Consider the following 24,628-nt stretch of genomic DNA (forward strand, 5'->3'; position numbering starts at 1 on the left):
TGATTCTACAGTTAAAAATTCATTTTTTCTCAATCTACATTCAGTACTTCATAATGATAAAGTGTTCCTCACAGTCTGTGTTTTGCCCTGAGAGGCTTCCGTCTAGCCACTCTGCCATAAAGCCCAGATCGGTGGAGGGCTGCAGTGTTAGTTGTTCTTCTGGAACCATGTCCCACACAGGATCTCTGCAGCTCAGTCAGAGTGACTATCAGGTTCTTGGTCACCTCTCTTATTAAGGGCCTTCTCCCCCAATTGCTCAGTTTGACTGGGTTACCTGCTCTTGGAAGAGTCCTGGTTGTGCCAAACTTTTTCTATTTGAGAATTATGGAGGCCACTGTGTGCTTAGGAACCTTCAGTACAGCAGAAATTTTATTGTAACTTTCCCCAGATCTGTGCCTTGCAATAATTCTGTCTCTGAGCTCTGCAGGCAGTTCCTGTGACCTCATGACTTTTGCTCTGCTACAGTATGCATTGTCAGCTGTGAGGCCTTCTATAGAGAGGTGTGTGCCTTTCCAAATCATGTCCAATCAATTTAATTTATCACAGGTAGACTCCAATCAAGGTGTAGAAACATGTTAGCAACAATTAAGAGAAATGGGAGGCACCTGAGCTAAATTCCAAGTGTTGTTGCAAAGGGTCTGAATACTTATGCCAATGTGATATTTCATTTTTTTTTCCTTTTTAATAAATTTACAGAGATTTCTAAAATTCTGTTTTCACTTTGTCATTATGGGGTACTGAGTATAGATTAATGAGAAAATAAATGAATTTCAATAAGCGTAGAATCAGGCTGCAGCACAACAAAACTGACAAAAGTGAAGGGGGTCTGAATACTTTCTGAATGCATTGTATATTTGTTTGTGTGTGTGCATGTGTATTCTTTTGACAGCGAGCATTGGAATTTCATTTTAATGTGTGTCATTGTGTACACAGAAAAGTAACAATAAAGATTATCTTATCTTATATCTTATCTTCAATGGGGCATCTATTTGTTTTCTTGGCAGTTCATACTGGTAGTATTCACCAGCCTTCAGACTGCATCCCCTGCAGGAACATATATGGGATTTTAAGTTCTTACTTGATTCAAAGCAGAGGTTCAGTGTGTAGCAAGGCTTGTATCTGCCAGTTTATTTGCTAGATATATTTCTTCCTGGGCCAGGGTTTTAGTTATCCATGGTTTTAATTATATTTAATTATTTATGGCTAATATACATTGCCGTAAGATTGCTAGAAGTACAGCCAGTACAAAAAAAATTCTGAGGTGTATTATGGAGGGGCAACTAAAATCATATGAGACAGATTTGTTTATCTGAGCTATAGCTAAAGTCAAATGTTGACATTTCCATATAAAGACATATACCAGGGGTGAGAAATGTGTTAATGCCATACTCTACTTGAACTTTGCGCAGACTGCCGGAAAACCCTGCCTAATTGCAGTTGAACATTAGCAGTGATTTGGATTTCAGCAACAAACCACTGGGAAATACTTTCTATAATGTTTAGAATTGGTGAATTACTTATTTAATAGACAAGTGGTTCTCAACCTGTGGGTCAGGACCCCATTTGGGGTCAAATGACCATTTCATGGGGGTCGCCAAACAACACAGTCCACCATTTTTCCCCCTTTTCCTTAGCTGTGCTACTCCCTTTTATTCTATTGGCTTTTGAAAGCCAATAGAATAGACTCTCTTGAATAGAGTCTAATTCTATTGGCTTTCAAAAGCCAATAGGAATTGTCCAGGCTGTCTCTGCCCTGCTGAGCCCACCAAAAGTCCCATTCTGCAAACGGTGCTGCACCAGTTGAGTAGTCCTCGACTTACGACCAGTTGAGTAGTCCTTGACTTACGACCGGTTGGGGGTCGCGGCATTAAAAAGGTTGAGAACCACTGTAATAGACTGAATGGTAGTATAGGAAAAACAACATCAATGCATGAAAACTATTAGATATTTCACATGATAGCAAAATGGATCGATGCTTGTTTTCTTTATTATATAACCATGCCCATACACATGCATAGCTTTGTTTTGCTTTGAAACATTTATTTTTAATTTTTAGAAAAAATGAACTATAAAGAAACCATTTTACATTGAAATAAATTGTCCTATCTTCCAATGCCTCTCTTCTACATTCTAGAAGGTCTTTGACTTGCCATTTCCAAAAATAAAACATGTGTTTCAATTATTCATGTACTTAATTTAACTATCAATTACTATTTTAGTTAATTGTAATCCCAACCCCATGGGATAAGATATCGTCAATATGTTGATGATACTCAGCTTTACATTTCCATCCTGGTGACCCAATGATGCTGTAACTGCCCTTTCATTGTTCCTGGAGGCTATGGGGACCTGGATGGGGGACAACAAGCCTCAACTGAACCCTGGTAAGACAAAGTGATGTGGGTATGCAGAGCCTTGGGATCTGGAGGCTTGTCGTCTTTAGTTTTTGGATGGGTGGCACTACTAGTAGCCCCATATAGAACATGTTGTAATAATCCAACTGTGGGATGACCAGGATGTGAGTGACTGAGCGCATGTGAGGTTCAATTGGTACACCACATGAAATTGTGTGAAAACTTTTGTAGCCACAAATTCCACCTGCTATTTGAGCAGGAGTCATGAGTCTAGGACAGGGGTAGGCAACCTTGGCTCTTTTATGACTCGTGGACTTCAACTCCCAGAATTCCTGAGCCAGTATGGGAGTTGAAGTCCATGAGTCATAAAAGAGCCAAGGTTGCCTATCCCTGGTCTAGGAGAATCCACAGTTTGCACACTGGCTCCTTCTGGGTGTTTAACCCCTTCCCAAATCTATGTGCATTTGTATGACAACCAGGACAACCCCATCGTCTACACCCATTATTCAGTTAAACATGTTTTGCTGCAGGACCAAGAAAGGTAGAGCCAATGTGAGAGCCAATGTGGTATAGGAGTTAACCAGGATTTAAAACAGAAACTCCATCCTCAACCAGAGACAAACATGGGGTGATTCTCGGACAGCTACTGGACTGGCCCCAGTGCATACTTAGTGGGCCAATGATATAGATATGTTGTTCTAGACATTTTTTAGCTCAAAACCTATCTGGGATAGGGCAAGCTAAACTAAACTCTACCTAATCTGTTTTTTGCTACTAGTCTTCAAGAAAAAGAGCTGGAAAGAAAGAAGAGCCGATTAAAATAATATTTCTCATTACCCATTGCTAAGGCTTGGTAGCACAGAACAGAACCTAAGCCACATCTATTACTGAACTGCCTACCTGGCCAGTAGTGAAGAACCTAGTGATATAATTTATTTATGAGACTTATTTATTTATGAGACTTATACACCGTTTTAAGTGCAAGCACTCTCTAAGCGGTGTACACCAGTAAGCAATGTATATATATATTTACATTGCCCCCAACAATCTGGGTCCTCATTTTACCTACCTCGGAAGGATGGAAGGCTGAGTCAACCTTGAGCCGGTGAGATTTGAACCGCTGACCTGCTGAACACAGTCAGCTAAAGTGAACTTTGCTAATAGTTTCCTGACACAAGTGCTTATGGGATAGCAGGAAGTTCCTGAAGAAGTAAGTGGGGAATTTGCATTTCCTAAACAAAAACTTTTGACCCAGTTACTGTGATTGTAGACTATCAGAACTGCTGGTAAGAAGATGTGACTAGGTTAAGCATGTGGATGGGACAGGGCCACCAGCTTTCAATCCAACCCAAACAACTCATGGGGTTATTCTTGTGGAGAAAAATTGGAGAAGGGAGAATTATGAATAGCTCCTTGAGCTTCTGTAAGAAAGGCAACATAGAAATCTATTCTACAGTATATATTTAAAAGAATAGATAACCATGGGAATAACAGAAGACCGCTGGAAGAATTCAAATGGGAGGAATCATATGGAGAAGATTTTAAAGCCATGGTCTTGATCCACTGGCCCAAATTTACAATTTCCTATATATTTTATAAATTGTTTTAAGGCAGAAACCAATGTTAGATTTAGATTTGTTTAAATAAGGGGCTCTTTCTCTTTCTTATATCTACCAAATAGACACTGAAACACATTTTCTACATCTGATGAAATAACTGTCATGCAATCTTATGAAAAAATGGTCATTTGTCACTAAGAGACCAAAGGTCATATTAAGATGTTGTAATTCTGTATTTTCTTGTCTAGTTTACAAAATACATTATTTTTCAAAATACTGTAAGATAAATGGGTCAGTATGGCACAGCTTAAAGAGAACTGCCCTTAGGTTGGAGAAACCTGGAATACTTCTGGAGAAATAATGTATTACTCAATTGCCTTTCCTTGTATACAAACCTTTATACAGAGCTTAGACAATTTTCTCGTACATTTGTTACGTGCCATGTTTTTTCCATCAAGATATTGGCCTTTTCTTTCACCCCAAAAATAGCATAAGGAAGTAAATAGTTGCCAGTACAAAGAGCCATCAGCTTGGAAGCAGTACCTAACTTCAATTTTCTGTCCTATTCCTTTTAGGTCCCTTATTATTCTGTACTGCACTGCAAAATATGGAAGGCGTTGTGTTGGTGAAAGCAACCCTTTTGTCAGTCAAAAAGCTTGTTTCTCTTAAGTAGTAATCAACATAGATTTCTCAAGAGCTGCTTTGACAAATGAATTACTTTATTTCATTATCTGATTATTTATATCCCGCTTTTAATATTTTTACAAATAACTCAAGGCGGAGAACATATCCAACACACCTTCCTCTTTCTATTTTCCCCACAACATCAACCCTGTTGGGGGTTGGGCTGAGAGAGAATGACTGGCCCACAGTCACCCAGCTGGCATTCATGACTAAGGGGAGACTTGAACTCACCGTTTCTCGCTTTCTAGCCTGTCGCCTTAGCCGACAGGTTCTTCTTTTGGATTGCACTGTCAAAAGCCTAATCAGAAGGACACAGAGGCATGTTATCAAAAGACATATGGATCAAGTGCTCCAGGTACGTCCGTGGCTACCAGATAACTGTCTCAGTCCAGAAGTAATCCAAGAAAGGAGCTTCTAGGTGGTTATTCAAGAAACAGTACAGTTAATCTGAAATATGTATGTAAATAGATGAGCTTGGTTTTTGGCAAAGACTACTTTACCCCCTTCAACCCAACTTCTTTCTAGAGACATTTCTGCTAGATATCCAGGAACAGCTCGAAATCGTAGGCAGGTGGGTTGGAAGGAGAGGTTTGACTTTTCATAAGAACTGCATCAAGAGGGAGTTTTACAGCTGAGCAGAGAAGAAAGAGTATGCTGTATTATGTAGTCTTCCAGTAGAGCATTGCAGACACCTGGTGGCTATTTAGACAATTACATATGGCAGAATTAAACTATTTCATATTCATATTCATCTATATTTTGAATTAATTGTTATATTAAAACGGGTGGGTTAGGTCTCCCAAAGATAGCAAGGTTGGCACCTAGCTAAACAAAAAGGGTCCAAACTGATCTCCACTTCTAGACCAGAACATAGCTTTAAGGAAATCAACAGATGATATTCTTCATGGCTGGAGCTATGCAGATTTCCTGCCAATTGTTGAAGTGCCAATTCCTACTACAAGAGCAATCAGGGCCCCTTCTCTAAATTTAACTTCCTTTTTTTAAAGAGTTCTCTGATTTTGGTTTTTTCCAAAGATACATAAAGAAATATGTAGTTCACGATCTATTGAAATACTCAATAAAGAACTATTTTCTTATGGTTGCATTTTAAGGGTTTGCAATTTTTCAAACATTTTACCTATTATTTAATAAGCAGGTTTTTATTTATTTACTTTATCAAATTTTGAAATCATCCATCTTTCACACAGAGGGACTCTGGACAGTGTATATCAGTGGTTCTCAACCTTTCCACCTTGGTGGCTCTGTTGGTGCGAGCAGCAGGCACTTGCATGTAGCTCCACTCACGCGAGAGGAGGGTGCTTGAGCAGAGGGAGCTTGTGCTCACACACGAACCTCATTCATATGAGTGGACGGTGCTCATGCGTGAAGCTCCATTTGTGAGAATGGAGCTTTGCACGTGAACACTCTCCACTCGCACCAGTGGAGCTCCATGTGCGAGTGCAAGGGTCCTCCACTCACCCGTGTGGAGCTTTGCATAAGCACGCTTCCCCATCGCTCTTGCGCTCCAGTTTTGAACAAGTTGCAGCCCACTACTGGGCTGCAGCCCTGGGGTTTGGGACCCCTGGTATATATGGACTGAACTGAGGTTTGTGCCCTTTTGTTTTGAAGGGTAATGAATTAAAATTACCTCCACATCCCAACTCCATGGGATTTAAGCTGTTGCAATTATGAAAACAAGAATACTTCCAAATAATTCTGAGGTGACAAAAAAAGCCCTGGGCATAAATGTTTTGTCTTGGTGTGCTTGATAAACAAATCCCATGAAAAGAAGGAAGCCCAAATTGAAATGAAGACTTTGACTGCACTATCAAACTAAATAGAAGGGCCATGTAGTACCTCTCAAGATTGGTGTTAGCCTTACTTGTAAGGGAGTAGCAAGGTTTTTGAAGCAGTGGCACCAGCAGATGGGTCCAAGAGGGTTCCAACTTAAGTCAGCAGCATCTTGACACATTGCAAAACAAGTCACATCCCCAACACATCATCATATACCTCAAAGGAGTAGAGTTTGTGGCCCAGTGCTGTTTTATCCTTCTGACAGAAGCTGGAAGCCACTATGGGCACTGCTACTTTGAGTTCAGAGAAAGATGGGTGAATTTAAAAATAAATTATGGCCTATATATGCTGTAGTGACTAACAGTCACACACATAATAGTTTAAAGATGCCTAAAATTGTTGATAAAATTATGCGCTAAATTAATACATTTTTTTGCATCTGCAATGTCACAACCTCACTCACAAAGCAGCAATTTAAACACTCACATGAGTTGAGAAAAGGGAGAAAGTCAGTTATATTCATTGGCAAAAGATGGTTAACTGAAACATCAATTATAAAACAGAACTAAAAAACACAAGTTTACCAATAAGTTACTTCATGTTTCTACATCAAAACAAACATTCAATATACTGTAATAACAAAGAGCAGAATACTTTTACATATATCAACATTACCAAAAGGGATACTATTTGTACAGCATTTTCAGATTTAGTTAACATCAGGACGAGTGTTCTTCAGTTCACAGGAGGAATCTTGCTTTGTGTGTGTGTGTGTGTGTGTGTGTGTGTGCGCGCGTGCGCGCGCGCACGCGAACACACACACAGGTAGGTAAACAGATGGTTTTTTGTATTATGTTGCCATTTTAGCTTTGTACTTACTTAAGATAGAAATCACACATAAAGTTAATGAGATAAAAATCATTTATATCACAGCTACCATAATGTGTGTGAATTTCTCTTCCCAGACATCTTGGTAATTATTTCCCAGGCCATTTGGAGGCAACAGATTATTTGCTGTAGCCTAAATATTAATTTGTTGCATCCAAATGGGAAATAGTTTTCAAGCAGTGTTGCAGAGGAATCCGAAATTCTCTGGAAGCTTTACCAATTAGAAAACAGACACAATTTCCAGGGTTGCCAACCACTACACAACCTTTCCTGTGACTTGCAAGAGATTGGATGATGAATTTTAAGACACACACACTGAGTCATGTAGCATTATAATATATACTATACAGCAGTGTTTCTCAGTCTTGGCAGCTTGAAGATTGCGTGGACTTCAACTTTGAAGTTGAGAAACACTGCTATACACTATTTCATTTATGGTTCGTGTCAACCAGAAACTGACCACCTCAGAATATGACCCAGAATCTTTGACTATGTGCAAGATTCCATAGCAAACCAACAAGAATTCCTTCACAGAAGAGGAAATGTGAAGATAGTTCACTGAAGACAGAAAGTTCAAAAATCCCCCCTATTTTATGTACATTATTTATGGAGGCTTTGATCTGAGGGGGAAAAATAGTGATTTGGGATAATTACAGGCATGAGAAATCAGGAATCACATTACAGTAATTGGAGTAGTTTTACATACAGAACTCAGTAGCATGCTAAAATACAGGTTTTAGCAAACACATGTGTGATGGCCCCAGCTGATGGGTGAATTCAGTTGCAGTTGAATTATCTTCTTAAATGTTAACTGTTTGTCTGGGTGTACAAACTCCAGCTCATGTCATTTCAGTGGTAGTAGTTGCTGAAGGCATGCAAAATATACAGCAGGGTAGTGATAAACGCAAAGAACTGAAAAAGGAAAAAATGGCAACGTTATTACCTACAATTTCCCCATTCCCAAAGCAAGTTAGCATATCAGACTAGGAATAGTTTTAAATTCAGTTTCAAATTCAGTTTCAAAATGAGGCAAAAACTAACCTTACACCTGTTTCTCTCTCAGCTACCCAACTTGCTGGGTTGTTGAAGGATAAAATGGAGGTGAAGAAAATCTGACAGAACACAGTAGAAACCAGTTTTGTCACATAGTTTTTAACTTTCCAGGCTCCTGGCCTCTAAAGGTGTTAGCTGTAGTCCCTCCCCCCACCGAAAAAAAATCCAGGTGACAAAGAGCAGGCCTTCCTAATGAACCATGAGTTTCTTTGTATAGCTGTGGCCTGGAAAGCAGATTAAATTTACCATTAATCAAAAGGAACATATGGGATGAACAAACCATCTTACGCCAGCAATGCTTCTCTGATGCTCAGGGCTTTGTCTTCCCCAGCACTCAGGCTCCTTGTTGAGTTAAACTCCTACAGTCTGATGGAGTAGTTTAGTATTCAAGTCCCTTTCATTGTTTACACTCATCCACATCCTGAATTAATTACTTTATTTATTAATTGGAGAAGTTAAATATAGAACAATTGACAAGTCAATATATTTTATCAACTCTAGCTCTGTATTTTCATGTCTTGTTTGGCTACAACTGTATGCCAAAGGAAAAAGAAGACTTCTTCCATAGAAAAGTGTTCTTCATTATAAATCCAATATTAAATAGGTAGGGATAGACATGCTTGAGCCAAAGCACGCCATGTCCTACGTGAAAGTTAATACTGCTTTACAACGGTGGATTAAAGGTACCGAATTTGAAATTATATTATGATGCGGTGGTTTTAACATTAATTAGCGACTGGGTAAATTTGACAAATCTTGAGGTACTCCATCTAGAGGGATGGGACTTACTTTTTGGGTGGCATGCCTATTTAATATTTAATAAAAAAGTGGATTGGGCTTTCAAATCTCACATTTTAAGAATTTCCTTACTTAGGATTTGGAGAAAATATTATAAAAGTGATTTTAAAGTACCATTATGGGCTATACCTTGGCATGCGATAGAAGGAATAAAAAGAGGTATTAAAATAGATATGGTGTCTTATAGACACCTACTTAGTTGGGATGGACAAAATTGGCAGTTAAAATCACGGGAAGAGTTAGCACAAGAAAATATTATTTATTCTTGGTTTCAATATAGGCAATTAGTAGATAGATGGAAGGTGGATTGTAAGGTAGGTTTTCTCAGAGAAGATGAAAATTTTATTAGGCAAGTGAAGGATCAAAGACAAACTCATATTAAGAGAATTTATGAGGTTCTAGTTGAATTGGACTCAGAAACGGAATTAATTAAAGACTGTATGATTAGATGGGTGCAGAATTTTGGTGAATCAGTTCCACTGGATACTTGGGAAATTATTTGGGTGAGAAATGTCAAATTTACACAAGCACAGAATTTAAGGGAGAATTTTTATAAAATGTTTTATAGATGGCACCTTGATCCACAAAAAATGTCTTTCATGTACCCTGACCTACAGCCTAAATGTTGGAGATGTGGTTGTTTGGATGCCACCTATTATCATATTTGGTGGTCGTGTAGAGAGATAAAAGCCTTCTGGATTAAGGTATGGTGGAATATTCAGAGAATTTTTAGTAGGAGGGTAAAATTTACTCCACAACTATTCTTGTTAGGTATAGTTACTGATTGTGACACAAAGGAGGTTACATTGATGTTAAATTTGATTACAGCCGCAAGGCTGTTAGTAGGACAATATTGGAAGAAGGAATCTTTGCCTACAATGCAGGAATGGTTTCTTAAAGTGTCTTATTTGGCAGAAATGGCAAAGATTTCGGCTTTTTTAAAGGAACAAACGCAAGAGAATTTTCTTGCTGTTTGGGATAAATGGATAAAATTTATACAATTTAGATTGGATATTAAAAATACTATATAGCTTTTCTATAATTTTTATTTTCATATATATATACATATATTTCAGTGTTATATTTTTCTTTTTTTATATATATATATAATTTTTTTAAAAAATTCTTTCTTAATAAAGCCTATATTCTGCTCTGGGAAGCTCAGAGGGGGGGGGGTTTGGGGGGGGGTTGGGGAAGGGGAGTTTTGTTATGTCATGTTTAGTTTTTTTTCTTTTGTATATGTTGTTTTTTGTATTATTATTTTGTTTTTCTGTAAAAATTTATAAAAAATTTTAATTAAAAAAAATACTGCTTTACAACAGGGCTTTGTTCATACTTGAGCCATTAAGAGTCACATTTGGCCTTTGATGGGGGGGGCTGTATTCCAAAAGGTAACAGTTGCAGCCAAACCAAAACTAAATTTACAAATTTGTAATGTAGTTTAATTTAATTTACTCATATTAGGTGCCACCTGATAAGGGGGCTCACAGTATAACAAAAATGTTTTTAAAATCAACAAAAACAGATGAAAAGAAAGAAAGAAGAAAGAAAGGAAGGAAGGAAGGAAGGAAGGAAGGAAGGAAGAAAGAAAGAAAGAAAGAAAGAAAGAAAGAAAGAAAGAAAGAAAGAAAGAAAGAAAGAAAGAAAGAAAGAACACTTTTTGAAATGTTGAGCCTAGCAGGGGCTGCCCTGCTATTTTCATTCTGGTTCCAGCAATAAAATGTCACCAGCAAACACTGAAATGGGAGGTTTCGAACAGAACAGATAGATGCTCAGGTGATGTGAGATTCTTACTGTGGCTGCAGTATTGAGCTGATAGTAGCGAGGGATATGTACTGTTGGCACTTCAGTCTCTGAACGGATTGTTGCATTTGCCTGCAACACAGCAGCACTCAAGTAAAAAATGCCTGTGGCTCCATGGTAAAGGCTATCCTAAAAGAAGAGAGAAGTAGATGTGGACAGTGTTAAAAAAAAACATTAAGGAAATGTGGAATTCTTCAGCCTGTAAAGGTCATTATGCAGAATTGCCCATTAAGTACAGACGAAAGTCATCCTGGTAAGCAGCCCATTCATCATCTGAGATACCCACTTCAAATCTCTTTAAGCTGCAGGAGTTGTTGTCACTTACCAGAATTTTCCAGGATTCAAAGTTTTTATGGAAGCCAAACAGATAACTCAGGAGGAGCAGGAAGGAGATGACAAAGGAGCTGACCGAGACGTACATGACCCATCCTTGCAGCAAAGGGAAATATACATTGGTGGCTGCTACAAGGATCCAAACCCAGCAACCAAAGATCTATCAGGGTGAAAAAAGTTGAAATACAAATGATTATCACTAAACTTTTTTCCATTTCATTTCCATTGGTTTAGTCTCTGGTTTATGCCTTTATTTATTTATTTGGTTGATTGGTTGATTTATACATTTCATTAAAGTGTAACTCTGGAGCAGACAGCTAAAGTACAAATAACACCATCATATAAAATGATCTATCTTAAAACAGCACAGTAAACACACTGACAGCAACACATTGATGCACAAAAAGTCCACCTGAAGCTTAGTTGGACAAGAATTCTTTTATATGTAATCTTAAAAGTTAGCAGGCCACTGCACCAATCATTGTTGGACCATTGCAGTGTATCTCAGGCTCTAAAAACTGAATGTGTGTGAAACCAGTTCTAGCTCTTCCTTGTCCAGGATTATATTGGCTATATAAAGAATGACCCTCAGCAAAAATAAGTATTTGTATTATTTAAATAATGGATTGTAAATATCTTTGTAACATGCTGTTATGATAATACGCAATATCAGCAGGATTTTTTTCCTAAGAAACGTCTAGTCCAAATTAAAAATATTTCCCCTGGATAAATAATATATGCATATATTGTGGTTAATATGAAGCAGACAAAGTTCAAAACCACCAATAATTTTTTTCAAAGAGGGCACAAAAGAGAACCAGTCCCTCATCTCTTTCTTTATTTTTTCTTTGAACAAAAAAATGACAGAGCAAAAACTTTTTTAAAAGGTTAAATCAAGAACAACATGTAAACAAATGTATAAGAGAGAGAAAAATGAACTAGAGAATGGCAATAGAGTGTTTATATTATAAGAATGTACATTGAATCCTAAGGAGAAATACTAATATTTTAAACATTTATATTCAATATTTCCATCCTGAACAACATATGGTACAAACCAAGGTAATTCGTTAAGAAAACTGTTGTTAAAAAAATAAAAACTGAAGATGCCAACTGGGGGAAAGGGGTTGTCAGTTAATGTCTATTAAATCCAATTTTAAGTAAATGAAGTAATTAATGTCACTTGCACCACTGAGTCATCATTTGCACAAATGACATAAATGGATGCATATTCCATTGAAACACCAATTATGGTGTTACAGTATCAATTGTCCAGTCTGCTTTGGAAATTAAAATGTGAAATAAAACCAAAATCTGAAGAAAAGTGCAAAGTAAAATTTTGTCAATTGCATTCAAAGTTCACTAAATGGAAGTCTGAGGAATTCACCCTATAGCTAATAGCTGGTGACCAAACTGGACTATAATTATTCTTCATTGCAAGGTTTTATCAATGATAACATATCACTGCTACGTTATCTGCCAAAACAATTTCCAAAGAGGGTCAATCTTATTATTGAAGTATTTTGAAAAATCAGTAAATGACAAGTTATCTACTTTAATGTTGTTTTTGCTGCTGCTGCTGCTGCTGCCACCAGAGCATTTTTGAAAATAGCAGATGGAAGGAACTAGGACGTTCATTCATTCATTCGTTTGTTCATTCGTTCGTTCGTTTATTTGAAAGCTTGATCTTTTTTGTCTATTATTTATTTATATCCCGCCTTTATTATTTTTACAAATAACTTAAGGGAGTGAACATTTCCAACACAACTTCCTTCTATTTTCCCCACAAAAACAACCCTCTGAGGAAAATTGGACTGAGAGATAATGTAACTGGCCCAAAGCCACCCAGCTGGTTTTCATGGCTAAGGCAGAACTAGAATTCAGGGTCTCCCACTTTCTAGCCCAGTGATTTAACCACTATGCCTAACTGGCCTTATGCAATAAAAAGGGAGCTATTTGCTGTTCTATTTGAAGCAGTAAAATATCTATACAGTTTGACATGGAATAGTATTTTGTAGTTGAAAAAGAGTACATCATTTTTTCTCATAGGTTTACAGGTTTATGTTAAAGCTACCTCCCAGGGCTGATGCAATCAATTAATGATACAATTACTCATCCAAGATCAACCACACCCTTTCACATTCATGTTCAGGAATTCAATCATCTGATTACTTAATTTATTTATCTTATCTTGACACTGGAATATAGAAACCAGAACCTGCAAGGTTCTACACTAATTTAACAGCAAAGGTGTGTATTGGCAGAATATAGAATATATGATTAGAATATGAAGTTGGCTTCATATTCCAATCACATTTGTTCTTTGTGAATTTGGTAGAAGGTTAGCTCCATGACTAATGGCCAAAATGTTTGACTTGATCTATCTCCTTGGTTATGAACAGCAGGACAATTATGAAAAAAACTGTGTGTCAAAAATGTATTAAAATTTGCTTAAAATGGTAACATAGTTTAGTCTATTTTTTTTCTAAAAATGTTCAGACATTACAAATCTTTTATTTAAAAAAGCAATGTGCATAATTATAAATATTTAAAATGACTTATTCCATAGAGAATAAAGCAGCCTTGCAAGTATATAAATAATTGTGCTAAACAAAGGGTGATCTTAGCACTTTAAACAACAAAATCCCTCATCCTCATCACCACCATCTGTCACCATATTCTGAGCAGTGGAATAATAGTACATTTATAGTTCAGTTTTGTGCATATTTATTGTATTCAGCGAGGTTTCTCCTTTTAGAATTGTGATCTAAATAATCATCATATATACTTTAAAAGTATAATATTATATTAGGATCAACATAAATTTGAATTCCTGTCTCACAAACAGCCTGCTTTATTCTTATCCATTTCTCACTCATCTTGACTGTGATTGTCCTCAAAGGGAAGGGTGGACAAATGACATCATATGCATCATTATGACAGTGCAAATGATACTATGACATCATTCTGCTTATACAAGACCTCTGGCTGGCTTAAGATTGCAATTCTATCTTTCCAGACAACAGTTGCATGTATACTTGCTTTTATGTGCAAGCTCTATGTAAACATGCATAAAGTTATGTTGCAGATGCACCTACCTATTTTTCCCTGCTAAAGACACATGTTTCTAAGCTCTCATGCAAAGAATTGTGTTACATAGGCACCAGTACCACAAACCTAGCCAGGTTCAGTGTTACATTTGTTTTGGTGGATGCCACCCTTGAGTGATATTGACTACCTGTTTTCCCTGTGTGTCATCAATAAGCCATTTCAACAAATACGCATTAAAATAATAGCCAATTGCAATCATGATCAACCAGACCACAAGCCTGCCTAGTCCAACATTCTTTTTCTAGTCCAACATTCCCATGGGAAATAGGACATATTAACATCTTCTTTGTTATTTCCAGCAACAAGTATTAAGAAACATGTTGCTATTCATTGGATAGAGAGGGAGAGAAAGTGTAGGATAAAGGTTAAGCCTAAGAAGGCTTCTCCAAGAATTATAGCAATATGTGACGATCTAAACTGATTGTAGAACAGGACATAAATAGATCTGGCCACTATTTTACCCAATCTTCTCCAATTCCAGGCTATATTAATAATGAATTGAAAGCAAATGTGATTATCTCCCTAATACTAGATCCTAATAAAGCAAATTCTTGGTATTGATAATATCCCAAGACTTGTCTCTGGCATCTGTAGGTATAACAAGAAGAAACAACTCACTCAAAATCTTGAAGAAGTCAATGTAAGCAAAATTCTGGGCTGAACAGGAGCAGTGATCTGATATCTGATTCTGATCTGTTTTGCACAAAATGTCAATTTAGAATCAGAAATCCTTAAATAGGACTTCCTGAAATATTATATGTATAAAACTAGTTATTATTCAGGGAAAAGATTATGAAACAGACAAGGAAAAACACCTATGATTACATTTGGAAGATATATCATTTGTAAAAATATTTCAGCATGAACAGATTGTGCCCCTTAAGAGTCATTAATTCCAAAGAACATGATTGCCCTGCAATTCTCTTCGTCTGTCAGGTTCTTGTATACCTATTTCAGCATACTTTGTAATGGTATATGCAGAGGTACCCAGCACTCCCACTTCATTTCCAAGAAAAAAAGGGGAAAAAAACTTGATCTGAAGATGTTGAACTCTTTATTACCCACCAACCGGCACACACCCATGGAATGCCAGTGAGCAAGGATCACTGCCAAGAAAGCTAATGCTCCCCCTTGCTGAGAAATTATCAGACAGGTTCTTCAAGGTGGAGAGTGTAGGAATGCGCAATGAAAATTCAAAGCATTCAAAATGAAAAACTCCACATATTATTTCAAAAGCCATAGTGTTATCTATGTTATTTTGTTTCTAAACTGCAGGTTCTTTCCAACTACATTATAATTGTAGTTTCTACAAATTCTCAAAAAATAATAGCTGGTGCAAAATTCACATATACAAACACCATGTTGTACAAAACTACATTCTAAACTGAACCAGCCTGGTGCAGGTTCAAGTCTATTCTTAGCTAAAGTTATTACATTTTGTATGAATCATTTTTACTTTACAGAGTTGTTATAATATATTAGCGTATGTAGCTTTGAGCTCCTAGATAGAAGAAAGGTAGGATAAAAATGCAATTAAGAAAAAAATGTGATTTAATTGAGCTGAAGCTAGTTTTGAGTGCAGAATATGCTGCTTTAGTGACATTGTCTAAGTTGCTTCTGCCACACACACACAAAAAGGAAATAAACATCTGGGACCCATATGTGCTTGAATATTTTAAGGGACAGGAACAAATAATAAAGATTTAGGGTAACAAAAATCAAAAGGTATGTTCCTGCATTTCATCCTAACTTACCACATAAGCAGCCTTATTTCACTTTATATTTAGTTTTTGTCATGATATTCTTCATGAATAGCTTTCCTTGCCCAATACTCAAAGAACTAAATATTAATTTAAAATATATGTATCATGCAGAATTATAAATTTTAAATTGACCTCTTCCCATAAGCTTGTTATTTGTAGCAATTCACCAAACTTTCATGTTGCTTTCTCATGGCAACTGTCAATCATTGTGTCAGTTGTGAAAATGATAATGAAAAACAGAAACCCTCTTTTCATTTTTTTTTATTTTTATTTTTTTTTTTTTTGCCTGAGCACAACCATTGTTACTATAGTCATTGGGTTCTTCTGTTCTATCATGAACTTGAAGATGCATTGCCCACATTGAGTAATGGTTTCTGGAACAATATTACAAAGAAGGCATTAACTAACATGCCTTTTATTTTCTTGCTTGCTTCATTTTTATTATAAGCCGTCAGCCCCACAAGGTAGACCAGACAAAAACATCAACTCCACAAGAAGGCTAAAACTGTTTTTATTAAGATTCACCATGATAACAGAATCTTCAAGTCTGGTTTTAATGTACCCTTCCCACTTTTATACTTCAGTGAATTAGGGAGGTCTCTGTCTGTACTGCTTTCAAATGTTATCTGAGTAGCTTGGACTTAAAATATATTTTACCACTGGTTGCCTTGGCAACCGAGATTGCATCAAGGTAATCTTCCTTACTATTTACACAATCTTTGCTGAATAGTTTTCATATAAATAAAAAATACACAAGCACCCATGCGTGCACACACAGAAACACACACACACAACTCCAGTTGAGTTAAAATCCATGCCTCGTACAATGAGAATGCAATTAACATAAGGAAAAGAATCTCTCTGCCATGTTTTATAATTCTTGAATATAACTTCCTGAAAGTTCTCGAAGTGAAGCATAATACAAACTGCACTGCTGCTACTTCCCAGTGAATTTCATTATCACACTATGTAATGATGACAGCTACTTTGATCTGCTATTTCTTAAAAAATAGAACAAATTCCTGAATGCCAAGTTCCACAGATGGATGTAACCATAGGGAATCTCCAAGACTGTCAACTTAATCTGGATTCAACTGCATTTAAACAAGGACATTCTATTAGGGTTCCCCCCCACACACACACTGGACATATAAAATCCAAGATACTAGCTGAATCCTCAAGAGATAATAGTTCTGTATCTTTTGTTACCCAAACCTTGATGAGACTGACATAATTATTTTTTGTGACTCAAATCTAGAGACTTATTAGGAGTAGGAATGGGTGAAAGGGCAGAAAGTCCTATCCCTCTCTCTTCCCCTTTTCTTCTCCCCTACAAACAGCCCTGTACAAGTCTGGGAGATCCTGTTTAATGAACTAGACTGAAAGTGACAATGCTTCCATCTCTCTTCTTTAGATATGCTATTCTTTTGGCTGTTTTTAAAATTCTTCTTCTTGTGCCATATCCATTATTGGATGTTGACGATCATGTTGGCGATCCTGTTTTTATCAGCAGCCACACGAAAAAGTGCTGCTGAGACTTTTTAAATGAACTCTTGAAATTCATTAATGAATTTTCTAAGTTGCTACATGGACCTTCCTTCTGTTCCTGAATTAATCAGCTCTGCTGTTTCTCCTTTGTGAAGCACTTTTAGTTGAATCAACCTTTATCCAAAGAATCACATGCCTAGCTACAACTAGCCTGTAAATCAATCCTTTTTGGATTATTAATTATGAATTGTGAATATCTCCACAATTCACTGTTTGAAAATATTGACTCATATCTTCAGAGAGCAAGTCCTATGTGAGCATAGCATCTTACTCAGCCTCACAGTTGAATAATCGAAGAATAATTAGGGAGGGTGGAAGAAAGATTCCACAAACCCTTGTAAACCAGGTTGAATACTGTAAAGCAGTATTAATATCTCCAAGCTAACCATTCCATTGCTGACATAGTTTCTAGCTATAGTTTTCTGAAAATTAGGAACAAAGAGTCAATCTTAATATACATCCAAACTACTATCATATGATCAGCTTCATAGTTAGGATATTATATGCTTTACATATATGAATATATAAAGAAGTCTATAAATTTGTACTTATGTCCTCATATCCATAAGTCCTCACACTTATGACAATTACTGCATCTCTATAGTCAAGTGATCAAAATTTTGATGCTTGGCAACCAACATGTATTTATGATAGTTGCAACATCCTGGAGTCTTATGATCATTGTTTATGACATTCCCAGTTAATTTCCAACAAGCAAAGTTAATGGAGAAAGTTTTATGTGTTTATCAACTGCATGATTCACTTAACACTATGACAAAAAGGTCAGAAAACAAGGTTCAACTCACTTAATACATGCCTTACTTAGCAATAGAAATTCTGGTCTCCATTGTGGTTGTAAGTCAAGGACTAACACAGCTCTCTTCTAACAAAGCTACAACTTTGTGCTGTTTGCTTAACTGTGGATAGATGCTTTAGCTCCTTAAAGTGCACATTTTAAGAGCAATGGGAAGAAGATATAAAGCATATGCAATTCTTGAACCATAAAATGAAGTAGGGAAAGTTTACCAATCTTCAAATAAACCATTCATTAACTATGACCACAATTAACATAAAACATATGTGCATAAATCTGCATATATCATATAAGTAGCTAGTACCAGGAATCATCCCTATGACTTTGTACACTATTTTGGACTTATAGGGACACTACATAGTTTACAAAACTGTTCCATTTTAAATTGGAGATAGGATTTTAAAAAATACAACAGAATTAAGTTAGCTGACTTACCAGCTCTGGCAAGATTAAAGCATATGGTATTGTTTTTAAAATGGCCAGTCCTGAAGGAGTGTCTTCAGGTGCTGGGCATCCAGGCGTTGGTCTTGAAGATTTGGAATCCATTTCTATTGTCTCTATGTAGCTGTTGTTACGATCTGCTATCCACAATTACTTCTGCAGCAGAACTGTTGGCATGTGAAGCTTAAAATAGTATCCAGTGGCACACCCATGTGGACGTCAAAGGTGAAATCAGTTCCAGCCTTGCAGGTAGCTGTAATCATTGTGGAAGAATTTCATACTATACCAAAACTAAGGCAGCTCATCCATAAGAGATCAGAGGTCAAGTATCCTGGTGGATATATTTGTATGTGATTAAATATCCTTTGGTAGCAGAAGGAGATGAACCTACAGATTCTGACTCTTTCTAAAAGGGTTCTTTTTTGAGGATTGAGTTCCCCTTTGGTTCCATTCCGAAGCATTGCTACTGGGAAGTTTCTTGCTAGAAATCTTACGTATCCTCTAGTCCGGTGCCTCTCAGTCTTGGCGCCTTTAAGATGTGTGAACTTCAACTCCCAGAATTCCCCAACCAGCAGTTTCCAAGGTTGAGAAACATTGTTCTAGTCCAAACTAAATGGAGAAATTTGGTAAGTCATCCCCAATATATGATTATCCAGCTGAGCCTCTGTTTCAAAATCTCCAATGGAGCAAGTTGTGTGTTTAATTTTAGGAAGTTACTCCTAATATTGAGCTCAAATTTTCCTTGATTTCTGCCCACTAATGTCCTGCTGCTTCAAAAGAGAACAGCTTTTTTGTTTTCCCTTAGACTTACATTCTGCACCCTAAATATGCTTAGCTCGCAGAATATGCTTGCAAGTCCTTATCTCATCCTATATCTTTTCTGACTTCCTCCAATTTCTCCACATCCCTTTTAAAGTACAGTACTGAGTACTATACATAGCATACGAGCGTAATTTATCTAGAGCTGAATAAAATTGAACTATTGTTTTCTTGCCTGTGTCTTGCGATCTTAAACCTCTGAATTAGTGACGCTACGTGACCAATCCTACAGCAGAAAGGATTAAAAACTCAAGTTTCTTTTAACTGCTTATTTTGGAAGGTTTTGCTGCTTAAGAGCTACTTTACAAGTGAGCATGCTACTAGGAAAAGCCAACAGGGAGGGGTAGCAATAATTTAACAGAACAAAAGGCACAGAGAGGAAGAATCTAAAACATGCTTGTGGAATTAATGCCTGTTTTGTTGTTTTGTTCTGCAATCAATACATGGTGTTATACATGGTGTTATACATATGGCTTCAGAAACTCTCAATGCTAGCCTTGAACTCATTTATTCACCTTTCTAAAGAATGCAATTTGTCTTTGGTTCTTACATGGCCTTTCTTTTTAATGGGGAGCAGGAAGTAACAGGCAAATTAATTTTTACTGTATTTGAGCATCTTTTGCCAATCCTTCAGTTAATGCGAAATAATAAGAGGCCACCCAGTGGGCACAGGAATGCATTGTATAAGAACTATGAAACATACAATTTCACTTGTACAATCTTTCCCAAAGGGTAGGTAAATGATCACTGAATTGATTACTGAACCATAGTACTTTGGTAATGGGGACTTTGTTGTTTTTCCCTAGTTACTGTCCTCATAGTTTGTTTTTAATTCCAATGCAATTGAAATTGAATCCCGTGCCCTTTGTTTCAGACATTCTTTCATTTTCTGAGCATTTTCTCCTTGGGATAGAATAACAGAATAACAGAGTTGGGGGGGACTTTGGAGAACATCTAGTCTAACCCCATACTCAGGCAGGAAACCGTACATCATTTCAGACAAATGGTCATCCCAATCTCTTTTTAAAAACTTCCAGTGTTGGACCGTCTGGAGGAAAGTTATTCCCAATTAATTGTTCTAACTGTTAGGAAATTTCTCCTTAGTTCTAGATTGCTTCTCTCCTTGATTAGTTTCCATCCGTTGCTTCTTGTCCTGCCTTCAGGTCCCTTGGAGAATAGCATGACTCCCTCTTGTTTGTGGCAGCCCCTGAAATATTGCACAGTGCTATCTTGTCATCCTTAGTCCTTCTCTTCATTAAACTTTAGTTCATAGCGAAAGTCTAGTAACAACATACTGAATTATTCTCAACTTTTTAACTATGAACGTTTGTGCTCTTTAAACAAGGATGGCTTGTTTAAATTTATTTATTGGCTGGGGCACATTAGTTTGTGTACCCTTCTTCTATATTTTTGAGAATAGTATAAAGCAGGGGTGGGGAATCTTGACTCTTTTATGACTTGTGGATTTCAACTCCACAAGTTGAAGTCCACAAGTCATAAGAGAGCCAAGGTTCCCCACCCCTGGTATAGAAATAAAATGAACAGAGGTCCTTCATTTATACTCTATAAATCTATTTTGCTAACAGTTTTGCAAGCCGCTATCAATCTATACATAGATATATCTAGAATAGATGTTTTGTATTAATGTATTAGAAATTATACATCATACAAACCCATATGGGGAAAAACCATGCACCTCCAAGAAATACTGTAGTGTTGAGGATTACCGTATAAACCTACCTACTCATTTTCTACATGTTTCTGATCTGAGAGGAAGACAAATACACAGCAAGGTACTTAGCCTAAAGTATGTTTAATTTTATACATATTTTAATTGTGGAGTTTAAGGCAAGGAATTTAAGTCTATTAACTTAACTATTTTCTAACCATTTTATGGGCAGCACTGACATGTTTGGTTGAACAGATTCCATCGTCTTGCTGTTAATTGATTGGGAACACATCCAAAAACATGACTAGTTCCAGTTAGCCTTGTTGAACCAGTTTCTTCTCTACAGCTATATTTTTGTTTTGGGATCATTATGCAAATTAAGGCAATTGTCATTTATTTCAGTGAGATGTGTACCTAGAGATCAGGGCAAAATCCAATGGTGAGTTTCTGAAATAAATAGTTGGTAGATAATAAAAATAAAGCAATTTCCCCTTCTCTAAACCTTTTAACCAGTATGTGCTTTCAGATATACTCCATCAGGTCTTTCAAGTTCTGTGACACAGAATTTGCTTTTAAGTCTTCAGGCCAAAACAAGAAGAAAGCCCTCTGCACAGGGAAATTCCATCTGCGTAAAGTTGAATTCAGCACCATTTGGGAAACTTTCTGCAAACCAGTCTCATTTCATTCTCAAAAAACTACATCAGTATCTTTGCTTATCATTCTGGAGCGATAAAATGCCTGGCAACACTGAAAAAGGAAAAGATGTTGATAAGCCCCACTAAAATACTAACATAGCAACACAGATCTGTCAAGTCTACTTCTATCCTACCAATCAAAAGGCAGTGGGAATACATGTAGTTCTCGTTTAGCACGCGCGCACACACACACACACACACACACACACACACACACACACATCATGAATACAAGAATTGGCCACAAAGTCACTTTTTCATTACCACTGTAACTGGTTGCTATATGAGGCAATCACTAAATTAGAACTATCTGTATAATTTGTCTCATATTCAGTATTTGAGTAGATACCAACATTTATCAAATGAAATTTGCTTAATGTAAAAAAATATAAATGAAATAGGAAAATAACTCCATGAAGACAAAAACATGATAAAATATCTTTAGTATGCATTTACTTCCTTCATAAATATACAAATCAATAACCAACATGATAGTTAAATTTTTAAAAAGTTTATCAATACCTTGCATTTATGAACCTGGTATAAAAGTTTTAGCCAAATGATAAAAATACATTTTGGAACACATTATCAATTCTATTTAATTAGTTCGTGTTGGCTTGGCAATTGGTAGATGAATAGCCACAAATGTCTTTCATATTAGAGGACTATTTTTTCTAGCCTCTCCTAAAAAATCATATGCAGTTTCCATGACATCAAAAGCTTTGTGAGGGCTTTCCAACGATAGTAGAGAAGATAGACTACCACCTCTTTCTTGATTTTTCTTCAGGAATTCAGCTATTATTCGCCAGCGAGTGCCTTCAGATTCTTCTTCTGCCCACTTATACTCTGGGAGCAACACAGACTGAAGAAGCGGATAGACGGTGTCATGGTACACCAGGACAAACACTGATTTCAGAAATTCCCGGTCTCTCTAATTAGGAGGAAGAGGAAGCAGAATACTTAAAATGTATTATGCCCTGAGAGCATCCTAAAACTTTATCTTTTTTGTATTAAAACTGTCACTCTTTATCTGATGATACTGATTAGAAATTACCCATTTTTATATTATATGTTACATAAATGTTTGCAAGTCACTGGGAAATAGGACTTGTGCTTTCTGAAGTTTGTATCTATAAGTTTGTATCTCAAGTTTGTATCTATAAAAACTGAGTAAAAGGAAAGATAAATTATCCTTAATTACCCAGTTTCTGAAATATGAATGGTAAAGAAGCTGAGCCTCAAAGAATTCAAAACTGTAGTAAATTAGATTACAATAAGACAAGAATAATCCTTTTCGTCTCCTTCACTTTTACTAGCATTAGAACCACTGGAAATTCAACTCACCAAGATAATAGAATGTTGCAAATTAAACTAATTACACAAGAATAACATTGACATTATTAGATATTGATATTGTTCTTACAATTGCTCAGCATAGAGACACTTTAACATTGCTGATGTTATAAACAATATGTTTTGGATCAGGTTATTGGATCAATAAAAAGAAAAGTCAATTGCTTATATGGAATTGGACAAAAGAAAAAAAACAATGTACATGCCAAATAACCAGATTTAACACTGATAATAAGAAGATAAAACATTAAGGATTTTTCTTGACAAGAAACAATAAAGATTTATTCAAGAATAATTATTTGCCAACTTGCAAAAATATAACTGATATTCTTAGATGGAAGAAATTAAAGTTATCCTAGTTAGAAATTACTACAGCCATTAAATGAATATTCCATTAAAAGCTAACTTCCCTTTTCATATGATTCTAGTTGTCATTGAGAATAAGTTGCTAAATAACTGGCATAGATATGAATCATAATTATAAACACTAAGAACCTACAGGATTTAGGAGAACAAGGTGGTGTTGCAAACCCAAATTTCAGACTACATCATCATGACAGCTATTTAATATGGATTTCAGAACAGATCATGTCTTATATAGTTCTATAACCCTTATAGAAAGGTAGATATTCCAAATGGGCTGCATGGATATATCTGAACTAATACCAACAGCATAAAAATTCTGTAATAGGATAGGTAATGTTAAGTAATCTACTGAATATATGAGATAAATACAGCAAAAGAGTAAGACCAGGCTTTCTTCTCCTTGCACCATTATTAAACATTTATTTTCATGAAGCTGAATTTACTAAGGAATATGTTCAGCCGAAAGACAATAACCTGTTTAGACTGAAAGTTTTTACAGGTAGTCCTTGCTTGATGACCACAACTGAGACTGAAATCTTGGTCATTGAGAGAAATGGCTGTTAAATGAGACTCCCACATGACTGTTTTGCTCAACAACAGCAATCCTGGCATTCTGGATTGCAGTCATTAAGCAATCTCCTTGGTCATTAACCAGATGGAAGAAAGAACTGCCTGTTGAAGGGTTTGAGCTCCACTTTCTTATTTATTTATCTAAAAGATTTGTATGGCTATTCATCTTAGAATACAGCTCTAGTGGCTCACAATAACAAAAAAAAACATGAT

The 24,628-nt window shown here is 36.3% G+C and overlaps 2 protein-coding genes across 5 annotated transcripts in view; both read right to left on the minus strand.

The window, feature by feature from the left end:
- Positions 1–2,019: 2,019 nt before the first annotated feature.
- Positions 2,020–19,804, minus strand: MALL (mal, T cell differentiation protein like). The gene is made up of 4 exons (XM_039320893.1): positions 18,938–19,804; positions 11,259–11,426; positions 10,925–11,062; positions 2,020–8,191 (listed from the first exon to the last, which is right to left on the minus strand). The coding sequence occupies exons 1-4, from the start codon at positions 19,046–19,048 to the stop codon at positions 8,129–8,131; spliced, it is 480 nt and encodes a 159-aa protein (XP_039176827.1). The 5' UTR covers positions 19,049–19,804; the 3' UTR covers positions 2,020–8,128.
- A 1,571-nt stretch (positions 19,805–21,375) lies between these two features.
- Positions 21,376–24,628, minus strand: part of NPHP1 (nephrocystin 1) — a 37,688-nt gene continuing 34,435 nt past the window's right edge. For 2 of the 4 annotated variants that reach the window (XM_039320889.1, XM_039320891.1), the window contains one exon: positions 22,551–23,057. In XM_039320889.1, the coding sequence (XP_039176823.1) occupies positions 22,779–23,057 (279 nt within the window). In that variant the 3' untranslated portion in view covers positions 22,551–22,778. Of the gene's footprint in view, positions 22,179–22,550; positions 23,058–24,628 lie in introns of those variants that run through there. The other 2 variants (XM_039320890.1, XR_005553897.1) reach the window with 2 other exon arrangements.

The sequence above is a fragment of the Crotalus tigris genome, unplaced genomic scaffold, assembly GCF_016545835.1.
Source record: "Crotalus tigris isolate CLP2741 ecotype Arizona unplaced genomic scaffold, ASM1654583v1 scf7180000023713.2527936, whole genome shotgun sequence".
Classification (NCBI taxonomy): Eukaryota; Metazoa; Chordata; class Lepidosauria; order Squamata; family Viperidae; genus Crotalus; species Crotalus tigris.

What these genes read in the sequence shown, in the direction of transcription:
- MALL (XM_039320893.1), bottom strand. Translation starts at nt 19,048, where the DNA reads ATGGATTCCAAATCTTCAAGACCAACGCCTGGATGCCCAGCACCTGAA. An exon ending in CTTTAATCTTGCCAGAGCTG is followed by an intron (nt 11,427 to 18,937) that starts GTAAGTCAGCTA and finishes TCACCCTGATAG; the next exon opens with ATCTTTGGTTGCTGGGTTTG. An exon ending in TTGAATCCTGGAAAATTCTG is followed by an intron (nt 11,063 to 11,258) that starts GTAAGTGACAAC and finishes CTCTTCTTTTAG; the next exon opens with GATAGCCTTTACCATGGAGC.